Below are 23,875 nucleotides of genomic sequence, written 5' to 3' on the forward strand. Positions count from 1 at the left end.
GAGTTCACCTCGACATGTCACTAGATGGAGACAGTACGTCACATTTATATAAAAACAATTTCCTTCAGGGAACAAGGAGAATATGAGTGAAGAGCCTTTTCCAAAGACTAAACTATAGAGACAGTACGTCACATTTATATAAAAAAAAACAATTTCCTTCAGGAAACAAGGAGAATATGAGTAAAGAGCCTTTTCCAAAGACTAAACTATAGAGACAGTGCGTCACATTTATATAAAAAACAGTTTCCTTCAGGGAACAAGGAGAATATGAGTAGAGAGCCTTTTCCAAAGACTAAACTATAGAGACAGTACGTCAGATTTATATAAAAAACAGTTTCCTTCAGGGAACAAGGAGAATATGAGTAGAGAGCCTTTTCCAAAGACTAAACTATAGAGACAGTGCTTTCTATTTATATAAAACAATTTCCTTACAGGGAACAGAGAGAATATCTTCAGGGTGGTTCCTCCAAAGAATGGAATCTCAATGCTACCTAGGTATTGGGAGAACAACGTGATCAACAGCACCGTCCTGAGGAAAAAAAATAAGATTTTTTTTAACGACAAAAAACAAAAAACGAAACGAAAATAAAACAAAAACACTTACAAAAAAAAAAAAAAAGAGAAAGCGAAATCTTAAAAACCCAAACTTTTCACCGGCCTTGAAATTAATATAACCAACGGATATAAATACCTACAAAATACACACGGATTACTACTTTCTAATCAAAACTGCTTGTTGTAATTATATTAATAGTTAATATTAAAATGTTTAGATTTTTTTTAGTGAGTACGTCCCACGTAGGTGATATACAGCTGTTGTTGACGCTTGATTTTCTTCTTCTAATAATACTTAGTACGCGCAGGTTATAATGGGCGCCATGGAGCATACGATTTTCACCCGTGACGGTCTATGTACAAATAATATGTTTATAATGATGATTTACAATATTTGTGCGCCTAGAGCTGTTTTGTTAACGGGATTGGACGCTATACAAATAAACTTTATTATTATTATTATTATTATTATTATTATTATTATTATTATTATTATTATTATTATTATTATTATTATTATTATTATTATTATTATTAACTATTTTTTTAATACCCAACCAAAGGTGTTCCATAGATGACTAGCGCCTTCCTTGACTGCAGCTTCAGCGACAACACAATATAGTGGTCACACACATAAACTCAAGGACCAACCAAGCACACACACACACACACACACACACACATATATATATATATATATATATATATAGTATGCGCTTGGCTAAGAAGCTCATAACATTGCCATCCGGAAGTATAACGGACCAACACACAAAACTCTGTGTATCCATGAACGTTTATAGTCGGGATAATACAGTTCAGTGAGCATTACTCACAAACGCGGATGGCAAAATATAACAACAAAGGCTTGAGTGACGTCATCTTCAAACTATCTATCTATCTATATATATATATATATATATATGTGTGTGTGTGTGTAAATAAACGCAAACACACACACACACACACACACACACACAGAGAAACGGTATGGACTACTCACCCTAAGGCAATCCACCAATGAGTAGCACATTTATAGGATGAAGTTTCAAACAGCGACAAGCCGATCAGACTGATCGTGGGTGCAATGGTCAAAGGTCCGATAAATCTGATCACTAATCCAATCATTCCACTGAATCCAATCACAATTTGTATCAGGGAAGCGACCATAAGACTTCCGTTTATCTGGAAATATATATATATATATATATATATATATATATATATATATATATATATATATATATATATTGAATCGTGTTTGATACAAATATGGTACGAAAAGTGCTCGACATGTAGTAATGGAGCGAATTATTATTTAAAATATTTACCACAATGTTTGGGGCAGTCTACATCAATGTTTCAGGCTTAATTTGCCATCTTCAGGACTGAGTTGTTTTGTTGACTGTTGTTGTTTCTTGAAGTGGTTCCGGTTTGAAGTTAATTAAGAGGAATTTGCGCCGATGGGGACACTTTCCGTAGATCTCACTTTTCATGTTGAGTGTGGCTTCATGAGGTTGTTTGATTATAGTATATTTTTCTTCCAGGCATAAGCTACATTGTTTTGATGTTGGTGTGTATCCTGTTGCTTTAGATAAAATTTTCCATGAAATGTTGTGGTCTATTTTGTTGTCTTTTAATTTCCAAATATGTTCGCTGAGTTTTGTGGATGTTTTTTTGTTAGTGTTTCTAAATGTTGAGGTGTGGAGGTTGTATCTTGTTTTGAAATTATTTTCTGTTAGTCCTACATATTTTTCTTGCTTGTTTGTTTTAGTTTCTGTGACTGTGGCTTGGTAAATTAAACTTGATTCTAAGCATTGTTTGTTTAGCGGGCAATGTTCTTTATTTCTGCAGTTGCATTTTCTAGTGGGTGGGTTTTGCTCTTGTCGGTGGTTTATTAATATTTTTTTGTTGTGGCTTGAAATTATTTGTTCTATGTTGCGCATACACGAGTAACTTATTTTTATGGTATTCCTGTTGATAATTTTATGTAGCTTGTGGTTTTTTGGAAAGTGTGTATCAATTAACTTCAGGAACTGCTGTCCTATGTTTGTGCTGACGTTTATGTCGAAAGGTGGGTTGAACCAAGTTATGTGTCGTTTTCTTGTTTTACGTTCTTCACTTGTGTGTTGGGGTTTACATGAGAGGGAGGCGTCTGTGTATAAAAATGGTGTGTTGTATCCACTTTTTGTGAGTGCTTCTTTGTAGGGGGTGGCTGCGACGTCGAATCGATATAGCACCAAGAAGAGAAGCGTTCATCACATTAAAAGATCACAAGCCTGACTTCAAAAATAATCCAAAATGTAGACTAATAAATCCATACAAATCTGAAATTGGAAAAATCAGCAAAAAGATATTAGAAAAAATAAATAAAAACGTCAAAGAAGCAACTAAATTCAACCAGTGGAAAAACACCGATGAAGTCATTGAATGGTTCAAAAATATCCAAAACAAAGAAAACTGCACCTTCATCTCTTTCGACATTTGCGATTTTTACCCCTCCATCACTCCAGACTTACTAAACAAAGCATTGAAATTCGCAGCAAAATACACCAACACCACAGAAGAGGAAAAACACATCATCAAACACACCAAGCACAGCACACTATACTACGACAACACACCGTGGACAAAGCGACACAATGATTTCGACGTAACAATGGGTTCGTTCGACGGTGCTGAAACATGCGAACTGGTCGGACTCTACATCCTGTCACAACTACAACATACACACACATACATCGGCCTCTATAGAGATGACGGACTCGCTATAACCAACAAACGACCAAGAGCGAACGAAAACATCAAAAAACAAATCTGTAAAATATTCCAAAACAGTTGACTTCCTCGACATCACATTCGACATAAAATCCAATTCATTCCAACCGTTCAGAAAACCAAACAACACCATTAGCTACATTAATAAAAACAGCAACCACCCCAGTCCCGTCATTGAAAACATACCAAAAAACATAGCACTGAGGGTGAGCAAACTTTCGGAAAACAGAGAGATATTCAACGTCGCAGCCACCCCCTACAAAGAAGCACTCACAAAAAGTGGATACAACACACCATTTTTATACACAGACGCCTCCCTCTCATGTAAACCCCAACACACAAGTGAAGAACGTAAAACAAGAAAACGACACATAACTTGGTTCAACCCACCTTTCGACATAAACGTCAGCACAAACATAGGACAGCAGTTCCTGAAGTTAATTGATACACACTTTCCAAAAAACCACAAGCTACATAAAATTATCAACAGGAATACCATAAAAATAAGTTACTCGTGTATGCGCAACATAGAACAAATAATTTCAAGCCACAACAAAAAAATATTAATAAACCACCGACAAGAGCAAAACCCACCCACTAGAAAATGCAACTGCAGAAATAAAGAACATTGCCCGCTAAACAAACAATGCTTAGAATCAAGTTTAATTTACCAAGCCACAGTCACAGAAACTAAAACAAACAAGCAAGAAAAATATGTAGGACTAACAGAACATAATTTCAAAACAAGATACAACCTCCACACCTCAACATTTAGAAACACTAACAAAAAAAACATCCACAAAACTCAGCGAACATATTTGGAAATTAAAAGACAACAAAATAGACCACAACATTTCATGGAAAATTTTATCTAAAGCAACAGGATACACACCAACATCAAAACAATGTAGCTTATGCCTGGAAGAAAAATATACTATAATCAAACAACCTCATGAAGCCACACTCAACATGAAAAGTGAGATCTACGGAAAGTGTCCCCATCGGCGCAAATTCCTCTTAATTAACTTCAAACCGGAACCACTTCAAGAAACAACAACAGTCAACAAAACAACTCAGTCCTGAAGATGGCAAATTAAGCCTGAAACATTGATGTAGACTGCCCCAAACATTGTGGTAAATATTTTAAATAATAATTCGCTCCATTACTACATGTCGAGCACTTTTCGTACCATATTTGTATCAAACACGATTCAATACACAGCTCCGCACCGTTGAGCACTCTTAGACACAAAATGGATACTACGCCACAACTTAGACCTACTACTTTCCCATATTCTACAAAGAATATCCCTACCTGCAACAGAAAATCTTACATTAAATCACTAATAGCAAGAACAGAAACATTTGTCAAGAATCTACGATGGAGAACATTCTTTTTTCTGAACCCACATTTAGAAACCACCCACAAAAAAACGTACGGCTTCAACTCTACAAATTCACCCCCCCCCCAATACCTGAATTAAAAAAATTAGAAGACGGACTTTTAGATCTCATTCAAAGTGTGCAGTTCAAAAACAAAAATAACAACTTTCAAAACCAACTGACTAACGATGTGAAGAAAATAAACAAAGAAAAACAACTTCTGATACCAGCCGACAAATCCAACAACTATTATAAAATGACACCTGAGGAATATGATAAAATGACACACAAACAAATCAACAAAGACTATAAGAAAGACAGAACACATAGAACCGAAGAGATCACAAAAGAAGATAAGAATATAGCGAACAGACTTGACCTTAGCGATCGAATCGATATAGCACCAAGAAGAGAAGCGTTCATCACATTAAAAGATCACAAGCCTGACTTCAAAAATAATCCAAAATGTAGACTAATAAATCCATACAAATCTGAAATTGGAAAAATCAGCAAAAAGATATTAGAAAAAATAAATAAAAACGTCAAAGAAGCAACTAAATTCAACCAGTGGAAAAACACCGATGAAGTCATTGAATGGTTCAAAAATATCCAAAACAAAGAAAACTGCACCTTCATCTCTTTCGACATTTGCGATTTTTACCCCTCCATCACTCCATACTTACTAAACAAAGCATTGAAATTCGCAGCAAAATACACCAACATCACAGAAGAGGAAAAACACATCATCAAACACACCAAGCACAGCACACTATACTACGACAACACACCGTGGACAAAGCGACACAATGATTTCGACGTAACAATGGGTTCGTTCGACGGTGCTGAAACATGCGAACTGGTCGGACTCTACATCCTGTCACAACTACAACATACACACACACATACATCGGCCTCTATAGAGATGACGGACTCGCTATAACCAACAGACGACCAAGAGCGAACGAAAACATCAAAAAACAAATCTGTAAAATATTCCAAAACAACAATTTGAAAATCACGATAGAAGCAAACAAAAAAACAGTTGACTTCCTCGACATCACATTCGACATAAAATCCAATTCATTCCAACCGTTCAGAAAACCAAACAACACCATTAGCTACATTAATAAAAACAGCAACCACCCCCGTCCCGTCATTGAAAACATACCAAAAAACATAGCACTGAGGGTGAGCAAACTTTCGGAAAACAGAGAGATATTCAACGTCGCAGCCACCCCCTACAAAGAAGCACTCACAAAAAGTGGATACAACACACCATTTTTATACACAGACGCCTCCCTCTCATGTAAACCCCAACACACAAGTGAAGAACGTAAAACAAGAAAACGACACATAACTTGGTTCAACCCACCTTTCGACATAAACGTCAGCACAAACATAGGACAGCAGTTCCTGAAGTTAATTGATACACACTTTCCAAAAAACCACAAGCTACATAAAATTATCAACAGGAATACCATAAAAATAAGTTACTCGTGTATGCGCAACATAGAACAAATAATTTCAAGCCACAACAAAAAAATATTAATAAACCACCGACAAGAGCAAAACCCACCCACTAGAAAATGCAACTGCAGAAATAAAGAACATTGCCCGCTAAACAAACAATGCTTAGAATCAAGTTTAATTTACCAAGCCACAGTCACAGAAACTAAAACAAACAAGCAAGAAAAATATGTAGGACTAACAGAAAATAATTTCAAAACAAGATACAACCTCCACACCTCAACATTTAGAAACACTAACAAAAAAACATCCACAAAACTCAGCGAACATATTTGGAAATTAAAAGACAACAAAATAGACCACAACATTTCATGGAAAATTTTATCTAAAGCAACAGGATACACACCAACATCAAAACAATGTAGCTTATGCCTGGAAGAAAAATATACTATAATCAAACAACCTCATGAAGCCACACTCAACATGAAAAGTGAGATCTACGGAAAGTGTCCCCATCGGCGCAAATTCCTCTTAATTAACTTCAAACCGGAACCACTTCAAGAAACAACAACAGTCAACAAAACAACTCAGTCCTGAAGATGGCAAATTAAGCCTGAAACATTGATGTAGACTGCCCCAAACATTGTGGTAAATATTTTAAATAATATATATATATATATATATAATATATATATATATATATATATATATAATATATATATATATATATATATATATATATATATATAATATATATATATATATATATATATATATATATATATAATATATATATATATATATATTTATGAGTGTTGGTGGGTACTTGTAGGTACGAAAGTGCTCGATAATGGTGGTTAGAGCTAATATATTATGCCACCATGATAGAACAACGGCTAAACAACCTCTCTTCAAATGAAAACATATTCAACGAAACAAAACAAGACTACGAAATGACACTCAAACAGAGCGGACACACCTCAACACTGAAATACAAAAATTTAACACACGCTACAACACCAAAACAAAACAGAAAAAGGAATATAATATGGTTCAACCCGCCGTTCAACAACGCAATCACTTCAAATATCGGCAAGCAGTTCCTTGCACTCATCGATAAACACTTCCCGAAGAACCACCGTCTGCACAAAATAATCAACAGAAACAACGTCAAGATAAGCTACAGCTGTGCACAAAACATGAAACAGATCATTACCAACCACAACAGACAAATCATATCCGAACCCAGCAACACCAATACAAATAAAGACAACTGTAACTGCTGAAAGAAAGACAATTGCCCTCTTAAAGGAAACTGCCAAAAAAAACGCCATAGTCTACAAAGCCACCATAACCACTGATAACACCGCAGCACAATACATCGGCAGCACAGAACCCCCATTCAAAACACGATACAACAACCACAAAGCCTCCATAACACATGAAAGCAAAGCAAAAAGCACCAAATTAGCAATGCACTATTGGGAACAAATAAACACACAAAAAACACCAACAATAACCTGGGAGGTCGTCAAGCAAAGCAGCCCCTACAGATGCGGTGCTAGAAAATGCAATTTATGCCTAACAGAGAAACTGGAGATTTTACTACACAACTACAGAAACAATAGCACCTTGAACAAAAGATCTGAACTGATGACAATGTGCAGACACTCTAACAAATTCAAGCTCAAAACGCAAAAGGCCAAATAACCCCCCCCCCCCCCCCTTTCCTTCCCCCCCCCCCTTTCCCACCTCCCTACCCCATTATACCCCTCCCCCTCTTCCCTCCCTCCCCCCCCCCCCCCGCCCCCCGACACCACAATAATATCACACACACATGTACACACAACACACAACACACCTACGCGCATACACACACATACACACACACAAACTCATGATATAAACACGAGAGCACATCACAATACATATCAACACTAATCACCACTACACAACGAAACAACTTTAGTTTGGAGTAAGAACTTTTCTACGGACATTACAATGGACTACGCCGACTGAAGAAGTGTAAAAAACACAGAAACGAGTCGTCTCGGCCAAAAAAATGTGAGTGAAAATTTGCATTATATATATATATATATATATATATATATATATATATATATATATATATATATATATATATATATATTATATATATATATATATATATATATATATATATATATATATATATATATATATATATATATATATATATATAATGTAAATTTTCACTCACATTTTTTGCCGAGACGACTCGATTCTGTGTGTTTCTCACACTTCCTCAGCCGACTGAGGAAGTGTGAGAAACACACAGAAACGAGTCGTCTCGGCAAAAAATGTGAGTGAAAATTTACATTATATACTAGCTCTAACCACCATTATCGAGCACTTTCGTACCTACAAGTACCCACCAACACTCATAAATATATATATATATATATATATATATATATATATATATATATATATATATAAATATAATATATATATATGTATCATGCCCTGTAGTCTTTTGCCGTCTGTCCGGATTTAGATAAATGTATAAACATGTTTAATGTATTTTTGCTATTGAATGAAAAATTTGAGCTTTTATATAGCGCAATATCCACTAAACGTGCGCAAAGCGTTTTACAAGGCGTCCCTGACCAACAGCAACACTTAACATGTAGGACGAGACATGACGCCTGTTTGGCGGTATTACAATTTTTTCGGACAAAGTCAACGCTGAAGTTGGTAAGGAGAGGGTTCAGTCTGCGTGACACACGGCAGAATGTTAAAACACATGTAGATATAACAAGCGTGTAGTCTCACGTTACCATAGAACGACTTTAAGTCTCTGTGGGAAACTAGCTAATAGCTAAAGGCGACTATGATTTGTTTATTTTCAAACCTGTTGTGAGGCTATCTTGTGTTGACAACCCCTCTCGGTCGTCCTATGAATACCACTCACCATGATATATAAACCAGTGGCAGGCCGCAAATCGTCGCTATTCTAGTTCACACAATGCAGGGCTGGTCGTATGAGTAACGTTCGGGGCCGGGATATAGCAAGGCATAGAGCAGGTGAATCTGACGTTTGAACGAATGACCACCAAATCATAGTATAGATAGAATGCGCTTGGCCAAGGAGTTCACAACATTGCCATCCGGAAGTATAACGGACCAACACACAAACTCTGTGTAACCATGAACTTTTATAGTTTGGTTAATACAGTTTAGTGAGAACAACTCACAAACGCGGATGGCAAAAACAATAACAAAGGCCAGAGTGACGTCATCTGCATACTATCTATAGAAAAGACTGATCTGTACTGTGTAAATCCGCAAACGGGTGACCAAAAATTAAGTCATAGGTTAGTGGAGGCCGATCTATGTAATGTTAGGCCGATCAAAGAGTGATCATTAAAATCATAGAACCTTGCCTTAAAACGTGTTTGGTCAAATCTCTATCCAGACACAAATAGTGTGCGTGAAGTACTTTGGAGAAGCACTTTTGATCTCAATATATGCTTTATCTGGGTCGTGTTCGGTCGAGAGTACTACACATATTCTTTAAGAAGCCAGACCAACGCCGCTACAAGAAAACAGAGGAGCAAACCTGAGACAACAAGAAGACTAGATTTGTTTGTGTGCATTATATTGTCTTTGCGTGTTATCAAATAAATAGGTACGTTTTATTGTCAAACCCTTTTACTATAAAATTTTACATTTTCTTATAATTAAAATAAAGTCATAATTTAATTAAATCAGCAGACTTGTTTAGTATTTTAAAGCTTACTTTTGTGGGGACCTTTTTCAATATTATTAATCCCATTGTGGTTGGAAATTTCTTTCTACCTCAATGTCATAAAACTAATGGGATGTAGTACACACCTCGTTCATGTTGGATTGCCATATGTCTCTGTGTTGATCTGACCCAGGCTCAAATGGAAGCGTCCCATTGGCTGTGTGGATATAAAAAAAATAAGACGATCAAAATTTTAATATTCACATTTCAAAATGACTTATCATGCTTGGAACTGGTGTTGCGTAATTCTGAAGAAAAAAAAACACGCGCTAGTGAAGATAGTGGCAATAAATCTCGTCCTTCAAAAGTCAAACGATTAAAATGACTCTCATCTGGGAAAAAAAAACATAAAACCCGCGACTTCTCATGAGTTTGATATTTTTTTGGTGACTCCTTGCATCAAAAAACGATAATATGTCGGGGAGAATGGCGGGGCAAAAATGTTTTTAAAAAAAATATAAATGAGAGAAAATGTGAAATTTTATGCTGTTTATGCTATAATGATTTTACGGTGCTTGAGACACATTAAGGTCAATTCAGCACCACTACAGATGAAGAAAATGGGATAGTTAATAGATAATATAGATTTACAACACGTGAAAAAATAAGATAAATGGGAATGGTACAATGGTACAAATAGAGTACATATATTCTGTACCCAGGAGCATACCATCAGTCTACCAGAGATGACCTGAATGTCTGATCCGGACACAAGCATAGGATCCCCGGAGGAGAAATACACACAAATTCTTACATTAAACATTAAAAATAACAATACATACCAGAGTCACAACGGAAAATGATCATCTCCCAAAACTAGAACTATACCATTGACTGTTTCCTCCACAGCCAAAGATTCTGACTAGAGAAAGGACAAAACCAAATAATCTCATTCCAAGACAAAGACAGAAATCAAGTTGGAAAACAGATATTATAGAGGGTTAGAAAAGACAGAAGGTAATCTCCCTACCCACTATAAAAGGTCAGGAACCTCACCCAAATGGATTTTTAGATATTTCTCTTTTAAACACACCATCTTTATTCTCCCCAATAAAACATAAAAACGTAACCCAAGACACTTATTTTATTTCTACAATGTGAAATTTTATTATCAATATCATCCCGACAAGATATCGTTTTGAGACGTTCAGCAGATCACATTTCTTCAATATTTAATGGCTTGTATTTGCCAAAAGCCCAATGGGTTCATCCGTGCAAATAGTAAACAGTCACAGATTACTTTGACGAGCAAATGCATTCAAAACTGTTTTAATTTTTTTTAAAGCATTCATTTGATACTTATTTCAGTGACCAAAGAGAAGCTGAGGTCGTGACGTCACACATTCCTCACTTACGGTTCAAAACTCCTTGGAAGTTTGTAACCAGTCCTCTTCTGGAATATGTTACATATTGAATCATAAGGTGGCATGACTATTTTAGTAGTAGGATGTATAGGCAGATTCTAGTGATTCTCTGTTGTAAAAGAAAGATCGAGGATGGATGGTCTTTGTTGTCAACGAGCCTTTATTTACGCTAGAAAACAAGATGCCATCAATCTGAAACCAGAGGATCAGTTGCACAAGGTACGTATCCAGTCCTCCAGAGGTCTGGTTTTACACTTCCAACGAGATTGGAACCAGTATTTTGATATGAGACAATTTATTATATTAATAAATACAAAGACCCAATCTCAAGGTCGTGATTTTGAAATATTTTTTGGTCGGAATAAAATGCCTTCATTGAGAAAAGTGAGCATCTTTCTAAAAACTAAGCGGGAAATAAACTTCACTTCACTAAGGACCGATGTCGGTCCCTTCGCCTGTGAAGCTAGTGCTCTACCAACTGAGCTATCAGAACCCCCCCCCCCCCCCTCGGCCACCCCATATCAAAAGCTTTTTTTACGTTTCAATTTAAAACATTTAATTTACTCCAACATAACACCGTTCTGAGATAATAGGTCACACATAATATGACACCCACCGTGTCAAAGCAGTTATGTATGATGATGTTGATGAAGTAAGTGTCGGGGCAGCGTGACTTAGCGAGTATGGTTTTTGCCCTTTTGCTTAATACCCGTTTTTTGTTCGACCGCCCGCCACGCTGTGTGTTTGGCTTTGAGCAAGTCACCCTGCCCTGGCTCACTTTGCTCAACTGCGGATGGCGCTTGGGTTATTCCGGTCTTCCCTTGGAATATACCAGAAACACAAATTTTCACTTAGGGATGAATAAAGAGAATTTATTATTATTCTTTTATTACATTAAATTTATAGACACAGATTTGAAACTTGGGGTTACTTTTACACGTGGAGAAAAAAACCCTTTTTTTTTTTACATTGCAAAAGTCTTGAAGATTACAATTTTTCATCTTTCTGTTTCTCAATTCATTTATTTGAGTTCCATTCATCATCATCATCATCATCATCATCATCATCATCATCATCATCATCATCATCATCATCATCATCATCATCATCATCATCATCATCATCATCATCATCATCATCAGCCTTTTTCACCCTGGGTCAGGGTATAGGCCACAGACAAACAGTTTCCATCCTTCTCTATCCTGAACTTAGTTTTTATAAATATCGTCCCATGTTTTATCACTTCTCTGTATATCAGCTTCCCTTCATAAATTATGTCATTACAGAAAGTCTTCGGTCGCCCAAGCTTAAAAGAAAAAGATTTAATTTGTCTGCCTGTGTTTCTGTAACAATTTCAGTTTTACGGAAGGGGAGTAAACACTTCGACAACCCCCAACCTGGAGGACCAGGTGACTCAAAAAAGGGGAGTCACAAACCTTTAGTCGTCTTTTACGACACGCTGGCTTGGCGTTGGGCTATTATTGCACCTTCTCTGTTGAGAACCCCGGACACCATCACAAAAAATAATAGATATCTTTTATAATATCGTTATGAGACACATATTATGGCCTTACCTGTTTCTATAAATGCTGGGCATTTGTCTTTGTTCTTGACCATCAGTACAAACACTGGCGTAATGAACGCATAACTGGCACCCTGGATAATGGGGAGTCTGAAATGGCAAAAGAAATGAAATCTTATATTGCAAGAGAAATAAAATGAGATCCCATAATGCAAATGAAAGGAAATGAAGTCCCATGATGCAAGTGGAAGGGAAATGAAATCCCGTGATGCAAGTGATGACGGTAGAACATTTATTTGTGACCCATCAACGCCATCAGCCTCTAACACCTCCAAAGACTTTATCTTGTTTGTATTTTTTTTTGAAAGCGCTTAAAATCGGATTACTCAATCGTTTGTCGATTCCACCTCACTATCTTAGGTGCTGTAGGTCAGTGTGATGTTCTGATTAGGGTCATTAATCCTCTATATATTGTAATGCTTCTTAACAAAATAAGTGTTCGGATCAGGAAACAAGCAGATTACACTGTACAAGGAAAAATCCGTCCTAAGGATAATTGAGACATTCGGATTGTGGAGTTCCGGTTTAGTGAGACCTGACTGTATTTTGTAATTGAGGTGTGTTCCAAAAGTTCGGTTTTGTAAATTTCGACACAAGAGGTCATTAATATTATAGAAATTAATAACCAAAAATAAATATAACATCTTCAAAAAAGAACAAAACACCAAATATGGGACGTTTCGGGCTTAAAACCCGTCTTCAGCCACAAATAAAAACGATACAACTATAGATACATTACTTAAATAACCAGATATTTGGATTATGTTTCTATTGTATTATTCTTTCTTTATTTGTCTAGCACTGTTTCATACATAAGTTTTCAGATCTTTGTTTTACATGGGTGCCTGGTTCATAATTTGTCACTTAGTAAGTTGGAGTTCCTTTGGGAAATACTCTTTATTCACAATCTCTTATCGCACAAAGGTATAGATAGTAGGAAGTTGACGTCACTCAGGTCTTTGTTATTGTTTTTTTTTGATTTTGTTTATTGCCATCCGCGTTTACTAGTGATTCTCAATAAACTGTATTAACCAGACAATAAACTTTCAAGGTTACGTATAGTTTTGTGTGTTGGTCCGTTATACTTCCGGATGGCAATGTTGTGAGAGCTTCTTAGCCAAGCCAATTCTACCTATAGAATGAGTAGGCAAACCTGGCCGGAAATAGCATTGTCTCTCCTAAAGAGAAAATATTGTCACCGCCTAATAGGCGTCATATCTTGCCTTCATGTTAAGTAGTGCTAATGGCTTGGTAACCACGAGCAAACGGATTTGAACACATTTAGTGGATACTGCATTATATAAAAAAGGTCACGTTTTAAGCTTTCTTTAGGATTACCTGACTCCAAAGGTAGACTGTAGAATGCTGGAGAGTCCAACAACAAATACTATGGTGTTGATGATCTCACTGGTCCCTACGTCATCATTGGTCAGACAAATAGCGCTTGCTATGAGGAAGGGGTAAGAAAACAAGGACCCGAAACACGTCAGGAATTGCTAGCAATGGGACAGGGAGAAAAAAGAAAAAAAAAATAAGAAGAAACAATATTTGTAAATACTAAGTAGCGAAATAGTAAGCCTGGGATTGGAACAAATGTGACCCTTTGCCTCAAAACGGTATTAAGTCGGGTTCGTAGAGATGTTGAAAATCGAATTTATAGCCAGAAATATCAGACTTGTGTTGAGTTTATACGATTTATTGAGGAGAATGGATACCTTATTTTACGGTGCTAATGCCAACAGTTTTGTATTTTTAACCAGTTTAAAATTAAATTCGGCTTTTAAGCATCTGGTTTGTTCCGACATAATACCGTTTTGAGACGATGGGTCACAAATGTCATAAGAGCGTTAAATGAAGACCCCAAAATGTACACAAAAAACCCAATTAAAAATTACGTTTAAATCGTGTTAATGTTTTACGTTGTTAGAAGAAGGGTTTCGAGTCCGAAGCGTTCTGTGTAAAATATTTTGTAGTTTTAGTAGTCGCCATATGGCAGTAGAAGTGGTAGTAGTGGTAGTATATAGCAGCGTCAGCAGCAGCAGCAGTAATAGTAGTAGTAGTAGTCGTAGTAGTGGTAATAGTTCTAGTTTTAGTAGTAGTAGTAGTAGTAGTAGTAGTAGTAGTAGTAGTAGTAGTAGTTGTAGTGGTAGAAGTAATAGAAGTAGTAGTAGTAGTAGTTGTTGTTGTTGTTGTTGTTGTTGTTGTTGTTGTAGTTGTTTTAGTAATAGTAGTAGTAGTAGTAGTAGTAGTAGTAGTAGTAGTAGTAGTAGTAGTAGTAGTAGTAGTAGTTGTTGTAGTAATAGTTGTAGTAGTAGTAGTGGTAGTAGTAGTAGTATTAGTATTAGTAGTAGTAGTAGTAGTAGTAGTAGTAGTAGTAGTAGTAGTAGTAGTAGTAGTAGTAGTAGTAGTGGTAGTCGTAGTAGTAGTAGTAGTAGTAGTAGTGGTAGTCGTAGTAGTAGCTGTACTAATAATAAGAGCAATAATAATAATAATAATAATAATAATAATAATAATAATAATAATAATAATGATAATAATAATAATAATAATAATAATAATAATAATAATAATAATAATAATAATAATAACAATAATAATAATAATAATAATAATAATAATAATAATAATAACAATAATAATAATAATAATAATAATAATAATAATAATAATAATAATAATAATAATAATAATAATAATAATAATAATAATAATAATAATAATAATAGTAATAATAACAACAACAACAAGGATAATATACGACACTTGTTGAGCGCCATCAATGAACCAAACATCTCATAGCGCTTTATAGATAATGAATTACGTTATGAACAGAGTCAAAATTAAACATGGAAAAAATATTACTAAAGAAATAGTATACAAACAACAACAACAACAACAACAACAACAACAACAACAACAACAACTACAGTCCACTCCAGATAATCGTAGCTTGGTTTATCGCAACTTTTGGTTAATCGCAACATTTCATAAGAAACGAAATTAATTCTATGTAAAAGTCATATGTTAATCGCATCAAATATTCGAGATTAAAAAGTGGCAAATTCAAGAAATCGACAAACAAAAGCTCATGATTAGTTTTCATCATCGGCAAAATTATGACAGTTTAAGAATAGATTGTGCTACAACAACAATAACTACTACTACTACTACTACTACTACTACTACTACTACTACTACTACTACTACTACTACTACTACTATTACTACTACTACTACTACTACTACTACTACTACTACTACTACTACTACTACTACTACTACCACCACAACAACTGCAACAACAACAACAACAACAACAACTAGTACTTCTACTTTTTCTATTACTGGTAATACTACTACTACTACTACTACTACTACTACTACTACTACTACTACTACTACTACTACTACTACTACTACTACTACTACTACTACTACTACTACTACTACTACTACTACTACTACTACTACTACTACTACTACTATTACTACTATTACTACTACTGCTACGACTACTACTACTACTACTACTACTACTACTACTACTACTACTACTACTACTACTACTACTACTACTACTACTACCACAACAACAACTGCAACAACAACAACAACAACAACAACTAGTACTTCTAATTTTACTATTAGTGGTAATACTACTACTACTACTACTACTACTACTACTACTACTACTACTACTACTACTACTACTACTACTACTACTACTACTAGTACTACTACTACTACTACTACTACTACTACTACTACTACTACTACTGCCACCACCACCACCATTACTACTACTTCTACTACTACTACTACTACTACTACTACTACTACTACTACTACTACTACTACTACTACTACTACTACTACTACTACCACTACTACTACTACTACTACTACTACTACTACTACTACTACTACTACTACTGCCACCACCACCACCATTACTACTACTTCTTCTACTACTACTACTACTACTACTACTACTACTACTACTACTACTACTACTACTACTACTACTAATACTAATACTACTACTACTGACACAACTAGTATCGTCACAAATTACCTTCTACTTCTACTTTTACTATTAGTGGTAATACTACTACTACTACTACCACTAACTACTACTACTACTACTACTACTACTACTACTACTACTACTACTACTACTACTACTACTACTACTACTACTATTACTACTACTACTACTACTACTACTACTACTACTACTACTACTACTACTACTACTACTACTACTACTACTGACACAACTAGTATCGTCACAAATTACCTGAAAGGCAAGCGGAATCAACAGGTAAACAGGAGGCGTCTCATCCACCCCATACAGTAACGATTCCCTTTTCTTTCTGTTTTCTTGCATTTTTAATCGATATTCTCTGAAAAGATAAATTATAACAACAGCCAATAATATGTATGAAGTTGACGTCACCCGGCTGTTTGTTATACACATTGTGATAATGAAGATGATGAGAAGGAGAAATGGAAGGACTACGGAAAGATTCCATCACTCTATTCAATGAAATGTAATTTTCCTCCAGATTGCGCAGGTTAGAGGATGCCTTTTCCCCAGTCTTCCCTTGTTATATCATTTATTGCCTCGTCGGTGAGAGTAAATTTTGTGTTTTTCCTCTCATTCATCCCCTCTACTGTTTTGGCCCAAATGAGCTCGATTGGATTGCGCTCATAAGGGGAAGTCGTACAACCTCTTGTGAAAACTCCCTGACTAGACAGTCTGGTTTGAAAACTGTTTCTAGTATATTTCTTTTTACTAAGGAATAAAGTTAGCCCTTTGATAAACGGTCATAATATGTAGTACTGGCTGATTGAAACCATGAAATCATGTCAGCTTTTATATTTGCCAAAGTTGGAGCCTGAAAGTAATCATGGGCCACCGAATAGTAGTGTTGTCCAATACAACACAGCTGGGTGCTTCGAGGGAAGACTGACTGGCTGCAAACGCTATTTTGCCAGTCTTCAAACAGATTTGCATTGACCACAGCATTTATATTCTCTACTTCCAGATGATACAGAGAAGAAACAATGGAATGGCATCGTTCTAAATATCCAGTATCTTCACCACCTGTCCAGAACCCATGGGCTTTATTCTACCCGAATTATCAGACTTCAATTCCTTTGTCGGATGTAATAATAATAATAATAATAATAATAATAATAATAATAATAATAATAATAATAATAATAATAATAATATTAATAATAATAATAATAATAATAATAATAATAATAATAATAATAATAATAATAATAATAATAATAATAATAATAATAATAATAATAATAATAATAATAATAATAATAATAATAATAACATACTTTATTCATCCACAGAATGGAAATTCGTTTACAGCATGCATGAAAACGTATAAACACAAAGTTGTGAATCTATGGCTACAATTTGTACACATGTATTTATATATGCAAATGCACAAAAATGTAAAAATATACAGCCAAGAACCAATAGCAACACTTTATATATTAAATTGATATATGCAAATGATGTATGTTTACGTTCACCAAGCTCCATACATCTTTCGATGATATCCATATCAAAGTTGTCTTGGATCCTTTTCATATCACGTCGTTCCACACTGGTGACCTCTCTGTCGTATTTCGATAACCATCTTCTCTTTGTTGATTGTGAAATTCCAATTCCATAGCCGTCATCTTTATAGGCGTATCGATAGATACAAGAAGACTTCTTTTCGCAGCTTTACTAGAGTGGAACCGATAGAGATTTCGTATTGTTTCGTATCGTATCGTTTAAGAGCCTAATATGTTTTAAAAACATTTAAATGCTCTGTGAAACGTTCAAGCATAGATAAAAATTTTCAAATTGAATTTATACAAACAGCATTTAATGCTGATTTGACAATATTGAGTGTACAATCCTTATTTCAAATGATTTAAATCTAGAGATTTCGTATCAGTCTTTTGTGATTGGATTCAATAGTCTGATGTCACGTCGCCCAGCAACGGCGGCCATCGTGGTTCTAAACAAAGAAAATCGGTACTTTTTATTCTTCATGCTGGTTAGAACTTTTCATATGTCTTGTGATCAGAATGTCTAAAAGTCAAAACAAGATCAGATTTATAATGCTTTTTTCCCTCTGAATACGCTTTTATTCTCGTCAGAGAAATATTTCATAAAGGCGTCCGCCAATGTTCCGATAGTTTAGAGCCAGTTACTAAGTTACCATGCGTCATTACAAGGGAAGTGACGAGTGTTGAAGAGAATTTCAACATGAAGTAGAGAGATGCCATGAATAATAAATTCGATAAGTGGTAAGTTTATAACAGTTAAAGCAAATTGTTTTTATTCGGAAACAAGTGTGACATGAACTCATAATCACAAGTTGGAACTAGCGTGTCAGCACGAGATTTTTTTTGATAAACCTTGATTCATCTCATGTGGTGCGTAACTTGTTTACATATTTAACAGTGTACAATTTCTAATTCTATGACAGCGGTTTTATAATAGATCTAGTTTTTTTATTATTTGTCGTTAAGAAGAAAACTTTTTAATATCTACATTCATTAAGACAAATTGATTCAGAGGTTGACATCGTTTTTTACAACTTTTGATAGAAGGAAGCTGAGAAAAAATCGTATATTCTATTATACTCAGTAGAATAGATAGTATGCGCTTGGCTAAGAAGCTCACAACATTGCCATCCAGAAATATAACAGACAAACACACAAAACTAATTGTAACCATGAACTATTATAGTCTGGTTAATACAGTTAAGTGAGAGTTACTCATAAACGTGGATGGCAAAAAACAATGACAAAGACATGAGTGACGTCAACTTCATTCTATCTATAGATTATTGTGACACTCTTTTGTCCCGATTGACTGCAAAAGACACAAATGGGCACGATCTATATTAACTTTCCATGTGTTCGAGGTCATTGGTCACATTGCAAATTGTGTTCAAAATGACCCACTTAGTGAAAAGAGTTCACAGCTTATTAAATGTCTAACATCACGATTGGTCATTTGGTGCAGCATGACACATGGATATGTTTATAACATTTGTAAGCAAAGCAGCGTGTTTACATTTGTTAAGAAATATCCAATCGTTGGACAGCAACAAATCATGTGATTAATGACCTGGTTGGACGAAAACATGAATATAGATCGTTCCCATTAAGGCAGCCAGACTTGTTACTCTCAAAAACTCGAGAGAGCACATTACTTCTACTTTACATGACCGTCACTGGCTTCCTGCTCACCATAGATAGAACGAAGATGACGTCACTCGGGTCTTTGTTATTGTTTTTTGCCATCCGCGGTTATGAGTAATTCTCACTAAACTGTATTAAAAAGGCTATAAAAGATCATGATTACACATAGTTTTGTGTGTTGGTCCGTTATACTTCCGGATGGCAATGGTATGAGTTTCTTCGCCAAGCGCATACTATATATAGAATAGAGTACAACATTATTTGATAGATAGTGTGCGCTTGGCTAAGAAATTCACAACATTGCCATCCGGAAGTATAACGGACCAACACACAAAACTATGCGTAACCTTAAACGTTTATGGTCTGGTTAATACAGTTAAGTGAGAATTACTCATAAACATGGATGGCAAAAAACAATAACATAGACCTGAGTGACGTCAACTTTGAACTATCTATACGTTTATAAATGTTTTACTAATGTAGGTCCTTCTTACTTACAAGACGTTATTGAAGTCTTAATACTCTCCTTACCAACCATAGGAAAATCGTTACGATCCAACGAGCACTTTTATCATCCTGATTTCTTTTGTAAATCACACAATTCAAAGAAAAATGTTTATATAGCTATAAAAACGTGACACTGTTTTGAAGAGTTTATTTTGTTGATCAATATTATGCATAGAACGTATCGATTGCTTTTCTGTTTGATTACGAAAAAAACTTTTTTTTTTTTTTGAGTGGGCCTTAAATTTTGAGTAAAACTTTGAAAATGGCTGGTAAGGAAAGGGTTAAGTTCATCAAAATATCTGTTAATAAAAGACATAAACTGAGTTAATAATTTTCACCAAAAAGCTTTTAGCCCTCTCCTTACCACCTACAGCAAATCGTCACATTTGTTACGACACAATATACATATTTTCTTATTCAGATTTATTTTGTACATCACAATGATCTTTGTTTAATTAATAAGAACATAAAGTTGTTTTGTTTGAGTTTTTAAAAATCAATTTCTTTGCTGGGTAAGCTTACATTTTGTGAAAAAAATGAAAATGGTCGGTTAGGAGAGAGTTAAACTGTACAGCTCCACGTCTGTGGAACTCTCTCGGTTTTAGAACAACATCTGCTCCTTGTGTTCTAAGATTTTAGAAGCACCTTAAGACTGAATCATTTTACAGGGCATTTTATGGTTGATGGCTTTTTGTTTTTGCTGTTTTTATAAACAATATATATACATATGTGTGAGCCTGTGTGTGTGTGTGTGTGTTTCTCTCTCTCTCTCTCTCTCTCTCTCTCTCTCTCTCTTTCTCTCTCTCTCTCTCTCTCTCTCTCTCTCTCTCTCTCTCTGTGTGTGTGTGTGTGTATTTGTGAATGTGTGTGTTGGTATGTGATGGTGGATGGTGGACGTTTGAGTTAATTGTAAAGCGCTGCAGAGCACTTTTAGGTGGACGCTTAGGCGCTATAAAAATATATTGTTATTATTATTTATTATTATATCTACTTATCGTGCACAAAGCGATTTACAAAGGGTCTTTGACGAACAGCAACACTTAACATGAAGAATGATACATGACGCCTGTTAGACGATATTACAATTTTTCCCCGACAGATACAACGCTGTAAACGGTTCGGTATTCATTTTACACCTGAGTACATTGAATGAGAGAACGTGAGTAAAGAGCATTTTCTAAGGACTCAACTATGCGGTAAACAAGGCTCGAACCCAGGGCCTTATGATCCGAAAGCGAGTGTCATACCACAAAACCACATAGCCGCATAATCCAGTATCCAAATTCTATTTTTAATACAAATTCATCTTTTACAACTTTAATCCATCTTGAGATGAAAACCCTTTTTCAACAGGTAGACCACATATATTACCTTGATTTTTACTTACAGATAGCAATTGAAATAAATACCAAACTAAACAGTGAATATATTCAACACTTTTTAGATATCAGAATAGAATTAATATCCACAATTCATTCAAACAAGAGACTGTATTAAATGGTGTCATTTAGGTATCCAATGTGGATAGTAAAAATAAAAGTCAGACAATTGAACTTGGGCTGCCAGATGGCCAGAGTTCAACATGGCAAATTTTGACTTAAAAAGTGGCCAGATTTATGCTCTGCATTAACTCCCCCCCCCCCCCCCCCCCCCCCCGAAAAAAAGAAAAAAAAAAAACAAAAGCAAAAACAAAAAAACAAACAACAAAAAAAAAAAAAACAGTTTACAGCCTTATGATGTCAAATTTACAATGATAATTTGTGACGTCAGATTATCAAGTATTAAATTAGATTCTTTAAAAGGAAGTATCTATCATTTAAGTGTTTTTGAACATGTCTATTGTCCAAAGGTGATTAAATCGGAATTAATTGTGGGGTAGAATAAAAGACTTTTCACAACCAATTAAAAAATGAAATTTTCATATAGGCAAGACCATTTTTTTAATTGTCAATCTAAAAACATTTTGTGCCAGTTGTTTTAATTCTTTAAAAGTCAAAAATAAGGAAAGACAAAATGCGAAACTTGATTTTTCCACTTGTCTGAAAAATAATCCACAAAAATACAAAACTAACAAAACATACAAACACATACACAACACACACACACACACACACAAACATACACACACACACACACACACACACACATCACATGCATGTTTAAAGAAACAAAAATAAACTAAAAATGCAAGCACGAAAAAAAACGAGAAAAATAAACAGATCAAAACAAACGCCAACTTTTAAAAAATTGAGATAGAAACAGATAACTGGCAATCCGAATATATGTCATATAATATATATATATATATATATATATATATATATATATATATATATATATATATATATATATATATATATATATATATATATATAATATCTTAAATCTCCGTACTCGTTCGTGCGGGGAAAAACTCCACCATCATTGCTTTGTTATCATAAAATTTCATTGAACAACAACTGGCTTTATTATCCTAATCATATAATACTAATATTAATAATAATCTTCGTTCATCCTTTTCGGAAATTGTACAACAGACGTGGCCAAGAAAAGAGATGGATTAAAGTATTGACATTAAAAATCTGGCCAGTACCAGCGTTGTTCTTGTGGAAACAGAAAGTTTTCATAAATCCTTGCAGGCGCCATGTCTTGTCCTGTATGTGAATTACTGGTGTTGACTTGGTACACCCTGTAAAGCGCTTTGAGCACAAGCTCACGTATATATATATATATATATATATATATATATATATATATAATATATATATATATATATATATATATGAGTGTTGGTGGGTACCTACTTTTAGATACTTGAACGCTCGATTACATCAACTAGAGCGTGTAAATGTAAAATAATGAAGACACTCACATTGTATTATATATCAAGACAATCGTTTCAGTGCTTGTAGCACCTCTTCGGCTGACTTCATCCGTAGTTCGTTGCGTCCCTATTTCTTGTTCCGGTGTTTTTGTTATTAAATGGGTGGTGATTGGTATTGTTATGAGGTGACAAGATGTAGTGTGTTCTCATTGTATGTTTGTTTGTGTGTGTGTGTGTGTGTGTGTGTGTGTGTGTGTGGGTGGGTGTTTGATGTTGTGTTGTTGAATATAGTTCCATGGAGAATAAAAAAACGAAGGGGTGGGGGGGCGGGGGTAGGGAAGCGGTAGTGATAGGTAAAAAATAGTACCATTACTAATAAAAATAATATTGAT

The 23,875-nt window shown here is 34.9% G+C and overlaps 1 protein-coding gene across 2 annotated transcripts in view; it reads right to left on the minus strand.

The window, feature by feature from the left end:
* LOC144965032 (solute carrier family 23 member 1-like) overlaps positions 1 to 18,576 on the minus strand; it is a 28,474-nt gene extending 9,898 nt beyond the window's left edge. Inside the window, exons 1-7 of one of the 2 annotated variants that reach the window (XM_078899902.1) lie at positions 18,494 to 18,576; positions 17,217 to 17,322; positions 14,255 to 14,412; positions 12,909 to 13,006; positions 10,057 to 10,127; positions 1,556 to 1,737; positions 433 to 529 (exon numbers count right to left, since the gene is read on the minus strand). In XM_078899902.1, coding sequence (XP_078756028.1) covers positions 433 to 529; positions 1,556 to 1,737; positions 10,057 to 10,127; positions 12,909 to 13,006; positions 14,255 to 14,412; positions 17,217 to 17,306 — 696 coding nt within the window. In that variant the 5' untranslated portion in view covers positions 17,307 to 17,322; positions 18,494 to 18,576. Of the gene's footprint in view, positions 1 to 432; positions 530 to 1,555; positions 1,738 to 10,056; positions 10,128 to 12,908; positions 13,007 to 14,254; positions 14,413 to 17,216; positions 17,323 to 18,280 lie in introns of both variants that reach the window. The other variant, XM_078899901.1, reaches the window with a different exon arrangement.
* Between the last annotated feature and the right edge of the window lie 5,299 nt (positions 18,577 to 23,875).

Source organism: Berghia stephanieae, chromosome 2, assembly GCF_034508935.2.
Source record: "Berghia stephanieae isolate SIO BIC M18660-M18661 chromosome 2, UCSD_Bste_1.3, whole genome shotgun sequence".
Taxonomy (NCBI): domain Eukaryota; kingdom Metazoa; phylum Mollusca; class Gastropoda; order Nudibranchia; family Aeolidiidae; genus Berghia; species Berghia stephanieae.